The 9,232-nt window shown below is 51.4% G+C and overlaps 1 protein-coding gene across 1 annotated transcript; it reads left to right on the plus strand.

The window, feature by feature from the left end:
• Positions 1 to 22: 22 nt before the first annotated feature.
• On the plus strand, positions 23 to 9,148 carry LRRC41 (leucine rich repeat containing 41). Its single transcript, XM_082312350.1, is given in 11 exon segments — positions 23 to 271; positions 274 to 394; positions 487 to 573; positions 1,087 to 1,157; positions 1,958 to 3,125; positions 3,542 to 3,787; positions 4,680 to 4,844; positions 5,189 to 5,287; positions 5,781 to 5,903; positions 6,841 to 6,916; positions 8,196 to 9,148. Coding segments are annotated over 11 exon segments (2,634 nt in total). The 5' UTR covers positions 23 to 28; the 3' UTR covers positions 8,431 to 9,148.
• Positions 9,149 to 9,232: the final 84 nt, after the last annotated feature.

Raw genomic sequence — 9,232 nt, forward strand, 5'->3', positions numbered from 1 at the left:
TTCGGGCCTGGGCGCTTCCCCTCCAAACATGGCAGCCGGCGGCGGCTGCGCCCGTGACCGTCTCAAGATGGCTACGGCGCCGTTCCCGCCCTTCTGTTTTGCTTTTCTTCCTGGGGATCGCAACCTTGGAGCCGGCTCGGCCTGGCTGCCGCTGCCGGCTTGTCCGGCCCCGCGGCTCGACGCGACCTCCCCAACATGGCCGCCCGCTCCCTCCTCCTCCCAAGATGGCGGCGGCGGCGGGCGGGAGGGGGTGTGCCTTCCCAAGATGGCAGCGGCGGCGGCGGCGGGGCGGCGCTGAGCGGGGCGATGGCGGCGGAGGGGCCGCGCAGCCTGTTCGCGCTGAGCGCGGCGGCGGTCAGCCGCAGCATGGGGGCCCTGGAGCGGGATGTCTGGGGTAAGGCGCGGGCGGGGCGGGGCGGCGCGGCGGGGCGGCGGGGCCCGGGGCCTGCCCGCACCCTGCCGCCGTCTCCCTCTGGCTCTCCGCAGCGCTGCCCGGGCACCTCCTGCGGGCGCTCCTGCCGCTTCTCACCGTCTTCCGCCTGGAGCGGGCCGAGGGCGCCGCACGGAGAGCAGGTGACACCGGCGGGGACGGCGACAAACCCTTGGGGGTACCCCCGGGCGGGAAGGACGAGCCCCCCCAAAACTGACGGGCGGGAGGGGAGGCTCCGACCTGGAGGGGTGAGCCCCGCACCGGAGGGACCCCCGCTGGGGAGCGGAACCCGCGCCGGAGCGGCGAGCCCCGGGCCGGAGGGGTGAACCCCTCTACGGGGGACACCGGAGGGACACCCGGAGCACCCAGCCACCGGGGCTTGGCCACCCCCTACATCCGAAACCTTGAGCCCCGTCCCACGCCCAGGCAGGGTTATCTCCGCTCCTTTTGAGGACCAACAAAACCCGCCGCATTTTAACTCGCATCCCTCAAAAGGCGGCGGTCTTCCCCTCGCCGCAAAGCACCGTCCTTTTGCTGCAAGGGTCTGGGTCTGCGCCCCCCGGCGCTGCCCCTTCTCTGCCCGGCGAGCTCTGGGGCAGGGCACTCAGACGGGGAGAAGGGGTGAAAGCGCCCCGTTGATTATTTTTTTCCCCCAGGCCTCTCGACGCAGCCCATCTGGCGCAAGCTGTGGGACGATGTGATGAAAACCAGGCCGCCCAACTCGGAGGTGAGGCGATGCTGCCGGTGGGAGAAGGGGCACGACGCAGGCGCCCCGTTGCCAACATCTTCCATGAGGTTTGGGTTTGAAGCCTGCCGGTGCTCCTGGCCACCTCCGAGCGATTGCTGGTGCTTGTTTATAAGCGTCCGTAGAGCTCATGACCGTGGTATTACAGTCATTTTGGGAAACGGGGTTCATAAAAGGAACCATAGTGTACAGCCACGCCCTTCATCTCACGAGCAAATTTGCCAAAAGAATAAATTCTGTCTTTAGAGATGTAATTCCTAGGGAAACAGAGGATAAAAACAGTATCTTGCATCATGCTTACACCTACGCCGGCAAAAAAATGTGCTGATGTCTTGGAAAGCACTAGAAAAATACTTAGAGAAGACAGTTAGTTTGGAAGAATGGTTTTATGCAGGAAAACTGAAGCAGCTCCATTGATTCAGCATCGCAAAAGAATCATTAACAGACAACTTAATCACAGCCTATAAATAGATGCTCGGGAAGAAAATTCCCAATTATGTGGTTTTTAATAGGCAAAAACATGGCTTAGCTTCAAACCACTGAATATGTTTAAATTAGGCCAGAAGCAGGATGAAGAGAGAGCAATGGGAGTACCTCAGTTTTTCAACAAATACACTGAGAAAGGATGTTGAGAACTAGAAAGGTAGTCTCAGTTGTGCTAGCGGTAGGTTTTTTTGGACACCGCATTTACCAGGTTAGCAGATAGCAATAATTTAACTTAAAAAGAACAAGAAAAACTGAGGCTGACTTTTTGTTAATATGGCCCTGTTGTTTAATTGCAGAATATAACCTGTTGGAGGAAGAAGTTCCTCGAAACGTTCTTCTCAAACGTTCTTCACGGTGTCTTGGATATTTCCTCTGACTGGCGTCTCAATGACCATCAGTTTTCGCCGCTGCTCCACAGCTCCCCACACGTTTCCCAGCTTACACTCTGCAACATGCTGCAGGGCGCGGTGGAGCTCGCTGCTGAGCACAACCAGAAAGTGCTTGAAAATCTGGCTGCCTCCCTGCGGATACTGAAGTTCCAGCACCTCCTCTCCTCTGACCAGTCCATCAGGCGTTCGCTGGTTTTACTTCTTCACCGGCTGATTCACCACGGCTCTGTCAGCCAAGTGTCCATGTATTCCTGGCCTGTTCCCGACACGGTTCTTCTCGTTCTCATTCTGAGCATGAGTGCTGGGTTTTGGCGCTCGGGAAACGCCCTCGCGTATCACAGCAGCCCGTGTGGCCTTTGCAGAGAGGAGGACAAAGCCCAAAGCCAGGCGTTGGCACAAGAGCGAGCAGAGAGGGGCCCTCGCGATGAGAGGGAGCGGAGCGATGGCGAGAACCAGACGGGATCTCCTGGGGCCCCGGAGGAGGCTAATGCGGAGGTGAATGGATGCGGGGCTGACGCTCGCCTGAACTCTGTCCCCTCCGGACTGAGAACCACTCCTCTGCGAAACCAAGTGTGCAGTGAGGCAAGCAGCAAGGTGCCCTGTGACCACACCAGCTTTCAGGGAGGGTCGTCTTCTTGTTACGTTTCAGACCAGCTGTCCTGTAACCCCGTCCTTCGAAAGATGCGCAGACAGCTGAAATCTGCAGTGGGAAAGAAACGTCGCTGCCTCAGACAAAGGAGGGGACCATATGCTGACCCAGAAGACCTGTATGATTTTGTTTTTACTGTTGCTAGAGAGGATAATTCAGGGTTACTCGACAAAAACAGCGCTACAGAGGGAGAAAACACTGAGAACTGGACTAGTTCCTCCCCAGGATCTCCGTGTGCTGGCCATGCTGGCTGTAAGAAAAGAGGAGGATCTGCTGGGATCTTTTCTCTGAAAGCTGCTCGCCGCTTCCGAAGTGTGTCCACGCTGGAATTGTTCTCCATTCCTTTGACTGGGGAGACATGTCGGACGCTGAGTAACCTGCTGAGCTCCTGGGTGTCTTTAGAAAACTTGGTTCTGTCTTACAACGGTTAGTGGTGTGAACAGGTTCCTTCCTTCCGGCCTTGGTCTCATGGTCGGACTTATTGCTCAGGTTTACCTTGATGTTATTTTTACTGGAATGGGCATTGTAAGAGTATTGGTACCCAACCTTGAGGATGGCATCGGTAGAGATGTTTAATGAGTATGAGGACTTGTTTGAGGGAGAGAATGGGGCCCTTCTGCCCCAGAACGGCCTTGTGCTTAAACGCCATCCAGAGAGGGCGAAGGGAAGAGCCAGATCTCCATCTCCCATATACACAGTCTAGCTTAAGAACGTGTGGATAAAGCAGTCTGTGAGTTTAGCCTTTGACTTGGGTTGCCTGGCCGTTGGCGCAGCTCCAGCTGCGTGCGCGTTGGTGTCTGTACAGGCACAGCTAACACCTTTCTGTACAAATGCTGTTCCAGGCCTGGGTGCTAACATCTTCTGCATCCTCTCTGGGCTCCGGGCCCTCTCCCGCCACTTGGACTGCCACCTCCGCGTGGTACGTGTGAGCGACGTCTTCTCCCACATGCCCTGCATGGAGCTTGTTCGCTGCATCCTGAGCGCCTTTCCCCAGCTCCACACCCTCTCAGTCAGCTTCGACCTCAAAAACCAGCTGGAGGGGAACAGGCCGGAGGGGAATCCCAGCTGCAGTGAGGCAGAAATCCCAGGTAGGAATCATCATTGAGTGATGACCAGGACGTGGCAGGCAGATAGAACCATAAAAGCTTGGCATGCAGATTTGAACTCTACGCTGTTACTGTGATGTGTAATTAAGCGATTACAGCCTCACCTTTCTGATTCAGATGGCGTTGCAGTTTGTCATTTCCAGCCTGTGATGTGCTCTGTGGAGCCTGAGTCTTGGACAAAGCGTTTTACTGCTATACATCAACCTGCCGGAACATGAGCTTTGCACAGGGCCAGTCAAAACCCGCTAGCAGCGACTGCCCACGCAGCCCACGGGCAGCGTATCCCACCAGATCTGTAGATTGGTTGGGAGCTTCTGCTTTGTCCATCCTGTTGACTGTGAGGCTCTAAGCCTTAGATGGACCCTTAAGCAGAGGGAAAGCATCTCTTGATCATTGCAATACCACGGGTGATGGCAAAGCACTGCCCGAGCCTCTGGATTACAGTCTGGGAGCTATTGCAGCGTGTTCTCGGCTCACAGGTCTCTCGTCACCCTTATTAGCCCTTCAATGACCAGAAAAGCAGTAAAAAAAGCCTGAGGGAGTATGGAGCGGGGTCAGTGAAGAGCTGTGCTCTGGGAAGACGCTGACTGCTTTGTGCGTAAAGGGTGACCTTTTCTCAGGCCAGAATACAGTAGAAATTGGTGGCCCTGTGGTTTGGCAGGAGTCTTGAAATGAGCCTTAAGTGATTTACATCACCATAGCTCTGAGTTGCCATAGAGCTCTGTGAGGCAGGGCGCGTCGCGCAGGTACTTTCTACCAACCTAAATGACGGTTGTGTCAGGCACACGGACTGCTTGCTTGCTCTAGGATCTAGCTGTGTTGAGGACAGGCCCTCCAGACCAAGCTCTTTCATTGTTTATTTTTCTTCCCGTAGAGAGCTGCCTGGAGCAGCTAGAGATCCGATTCCCCCGGGAACCTCTGCACACCGCCTTCCTGCTGCCAGTGCTCAAGGCGTCCAAGTCCCTCCAGCAGTTGTCCCTTGACAGCGCCACGCTGCCCTCTTCTCAGGAGCTTGGGCTCCTTTTGGAGGCGCTCAGAGGTACTCTGCTAACCTGTAGGTAGCGTCACTGTGACACACAGAGTAGCGTCCTTGCTGTGATCTTCCATCCTTTAGCACGAAGCCAGCTTAGGCGGGTCCGTTTCTTCAATGTGGACATCCTTGAAGTCCCCTGAGAAAAGGCAATGGGTGTCAGCCATCCCCCTTTCTGTGCTGAGCATGTGAATGATCCTGCACAGCACGATGGTTCCTTTTTAATTGCCCACAATCCAGCACAAATTATCCACAGTCCAACTCAGTTTCTGGGCGTTAGCTGGTAGTTGGGTCAGGGTCTTTTTATCCCAAGGGTGTACAGTACTTTACCTGAGAACTTGTTTTGCTTTTAGAGTGTAATCCAAATTTGAAGAAACTGAGCTTTCATGATGTGAACCTGGCTGAGCACCAGAAAGAAGTTCTGCTTTTGCTTCAGGATCCTGTCCTGCAAGGTACAGCAAACTCCTGGGTGCTGTTGCTTGGAAAGATGCTGCAGGTGGCTGCTTTTGGCTGGCTGACGTTTAAGAGGTGATCTTCGGATGCGTAAGGTTTAGCCCAACGTCACTGTCCCTGGAGCAGATCTGTGGCTGTTGGCAGAGTGGGAACGTGTCTGGTTCTTTGTGCCAGCAGGGCAGAGAGAGAAGCAGCTGCAAAGCTGGTGTATGCTGCAGAGAAGAGTCCATAGTCTTGGCTATAAACCAAAGATTTTTAACCTGCAGAGCGCATCAGCCTTTAACTGGGGCAGCTGGCAAAACCACTTCCCTGGGTGTGATCTCTGCTCTCTTCTTGTGGCAGAGCGGCGGTGCTGTTGTATGCAATCCACTGCTGGGGAAGCTTTGTTCTTGCATACAGATTAAGGGCTGGAGCTGTCTGCAGGATGCAATTATGGAATAATGAAGCGCGCGGGGAGTACTGACACATCCTGTCAATCCACTTCTTCTGTAGAAATCACGTTTTCCTTCTGCCGGCTGTTTGAAAGCTCTACTACTGAGTTTTTGTCGGAAATAATCAACACAGTGAAAAGAAATTCATCTTTGAAGAGCCTCAAACTGCCTGGGAATCGCCTTGGTGCGTACAGTGAACGTTGCTATGGGCCCTTGACCTTAGACCAGCTCTCTTGGAGGTAACTTCAGGGTTGGAGTTAGGACCATTGCTAGCTGGCGGCCTCAGCGCTGAACTGAACACGTGCATGAACAGAGCGGATTTAGTTCACAAAATACAGAGCATTGAGTTCATTTTTTAAAGGCAGAATTTAATTTGCATTCAGCAATGTACCAAGAGCCCAGGTGCCGTGCAGGCATTGCGGTTGCTTTCTCTGCAGCAAACGCAAGTATCAGCAGGACTCCAGATTTGACTGGACACTGATCTGCTGCAGGTTCTTTAACGGGAACAGATCCAGCAGCAGATGCACTGCCTCTCATTCAGAGGTGCAGGTTGTGGCCAAGTTTGGGCATTTTGTGCCTTAAAAGCTGTTGGCAGCCACTGGAGGGATGGGAACAAGTAAAGGAAGGGTTTGCGTCAAAGAAGTGGAACTGAATTTACAGAAATGATAAGCTTTTGGGATCACAGGCCAAGTAGAAATGTCTGAGAAATGAATTTCAGGTAAATCCAGAATATTGTTTTCTGTTCTTTTCATTAAGTGAAACAGGAAAGCTTGGGATCACCTGAAATACGCTTAATTTCTAAAGTTTGTGTTTAACCCTGTGCTTTTGGCCATTTGTAAAACAAAGCTGCATAATCACTTCTCAAACAAAACCAGGATTTTTCTAGTGAAACAAACTGCCCTATCAGCAAATGTTTCCATTGCCTTGAACACTGTGCTGAGGAGGGTGAAATTGCTTTAGGCCACTGAGGGGGACACACTGAGGGTGCAGAGATGAGCCCTTTGTGCTGTGTGCGCATGCTTACAGCCTCATTTCTGCACTATTACCCCAGCCCTGTGGCCGTTTAAATATTTAAGACAGTTCCTAGTTTGCATCTAACACCCACATTTCTCCCGTCTTAGGGAATCACAGGCTGGTTGCCCTCGCAGACATTTTCTCTGAAGATTCCTCCTCTTCTCTTTGCCAGCTGGATGTCAGGTATTCTGCTGCTCCGAACACACGGAATTTCTTGTTTTGGGAGGGCCAGAGCTGAACTGGGCTCAGACAGGAGGAGAAGCCTGAGCATGGCTTTGTTCCTTCCTCAAGGGAACACATGCCCAAGAAAAGCTTAGAGAAACGCTGCAAGGGGCACACACAACTCAGGGACCTCCAGCATCTCTGCGGCATCTCTCTGTCTCTTTTATAAATGAGTCAACCTCCATCTTAAGAGCAGCTTTGGTTTGCTGCTCCCTTGGGGGGTGCTGCAAGCCCTTCCTGCGCTGTAGGTTAGTTCTAACATCCCTGTGTACATTTATTCTTAGGCATCAGCGTGAATAGCTCTGTTCCCACTGCCCTGGAGTAGGGGGCGAACGCTGTCATTGCCCCCCGTCGGATCCTGTGAATGCGTCCGCATTCCTTGCACCAGCTTTGGTCTTCAGCCTGAACTGCTGCTCTCTCCTTGAGCCTGCATGGCCATAAAGATAGGCAGTAACCTTCATGAAGCACATGGAGGGTGGCATTTCTGCAATGCTAGTGACGTTTTTGCTTGATGATTCCCCACCCCACCCCCCCCGCTTCTTTACATCCTAGTGGCATTTATTCATTACAATGAATTACATTAATTGAGTGACAATTTATTTAACCATGGCCACTCCTTCAGCAGCCTCAGATCCTGATTGTTACTGTGCCTCTCACAAGATTAAGTCCAGCATGCAACTTCGTATTTATTTACACCTCTGTGCAGGGAAAATGACCCTTTAATCTCCTAGAAACACCAGGAGCTGACACATGCTCTCCAGATCTTGTCAGAAGGAAGAGATAAATGATTGCTTACTGCTGAGGCTCGTACTGGGACCTGTAGGCTGGGCCAGGCCCCTTGCGCCAGGCAGTTGACAGCTGCTATGAGACTGAAGTGCTCCTGGCACTGCTTAGCCAGCAGCCTGGGTCCAGCAACATTTTAAGGCCACAGCTAGGTCTACTTAAGTCAGCAATAATGAGGCCAGGATAATGAGTTTCATGTGTCAGTGGTTACCACCTTAGTTTTAAAAAGCTTCCAGCCCTTCATATGACTGTGCTTGTTTTGTTTTCATCAAAACTAACAGACCACTCGCACTTTGTATTGCTGAAGAAAGTTGTCCTTTGCATTAAAACATCCTCAAGTACCTGCACTGGCAGTTATTAGAAGGAACAGTGATTTATATATAAATCTACTATAAATTTACTATAGCCTAGACTCTTAATGCCTTTTTTTTTTTTATCTTCTTCTTTCCCTGGAAAGCTCAAATTGCATCAAACCTAATGGGCTTCTGGAGTTCACAAAGAAGCTGGAAGGCTACATCCAGCAGAGAGGGGGACAGATTCAATTCACGCACCTCCGCCTCTTCCAAAATTGGCTGGACCAGGATGCTGAAACAGCTCAAGAAGCCCTTCGGCGTCTCAAAGCTGTGTGCAGTGTGGTCAACGACTCGTGGGACTCCTCCCAGGCCTTCGCTGACTACATCAGTGTCATGTGATGGCCACAGGACCGATCAGCTTGAACTAAGCAGTTCAGTCTCTGGCCAGTAAGATGTATTTCACAGCACAGGTGGGGTTTTCTTCCCCTGGTTCAAGCAGTATACAGTTGTTCTTGTCACTTTTCTGTTCATTTGAAGAAGGGTTACCACGGTGAAGTGACACACAAGACCATGCAGGTCAACAGCTGTACTTCCAGGTGATCTAACTCTTACCATGTTCTCAGTTTGAATATATTAAGTGGGACGGATATCAAATGAGCTTCTGTGACCTCCTGCAGATCTCTGGACAAGCAGTTATTTATTTCACTGGGTGGTGTTACAAATTTCATGTTGTTTCAGCCAATGCCTCATCAATAACTAGATCATTGGAGAGACTCAGAAGCCCTCTGGTTGTGGTCCTTGGCAAGCAGCTCTAGGTGACCTTGCTTTTGAGCAAGGGTGTTGGACAATATGAGCTTGAAGTCCCTTCCAACTTCAGTCATTCTGTGTTCTATGAAATAAGAACTCCTCCCTCCACTAAAAGGGAGTGGAAAACAAGCTAAAAAAAGCCCCCAGCCTTGACCTTTTACATTTGGAAAATTTTACTTTATACAAAAAAAAAAAAACAAAAAAACAAACAAACACCAAAAAACCAAACCACCCAACCTTCTTTACGTACAAAGTAGCCTGCTCTTTATTTGCAATCATGTTGCCCATCTCCAATGTCTGCAGTCATTTTACAGAGGTTTTGACTAGTTTGTTCTTTTGTAACATTTTTATAATAAAAATATAAAGACCCATAATGTACCAAAGAGTGAATTTT

This window comes from Platalea leucorodia (assembly GCF_965183815.1).
Source record: "Platalea leucorodia genome assembly, chromosome: 5".
NCBI classification, from domain to species: Eukaryota; Metazoa; Chordata; class Aves; order Pelecaniformes; family Threskiornithidae; genus Platalea; species Platalea leucorodia.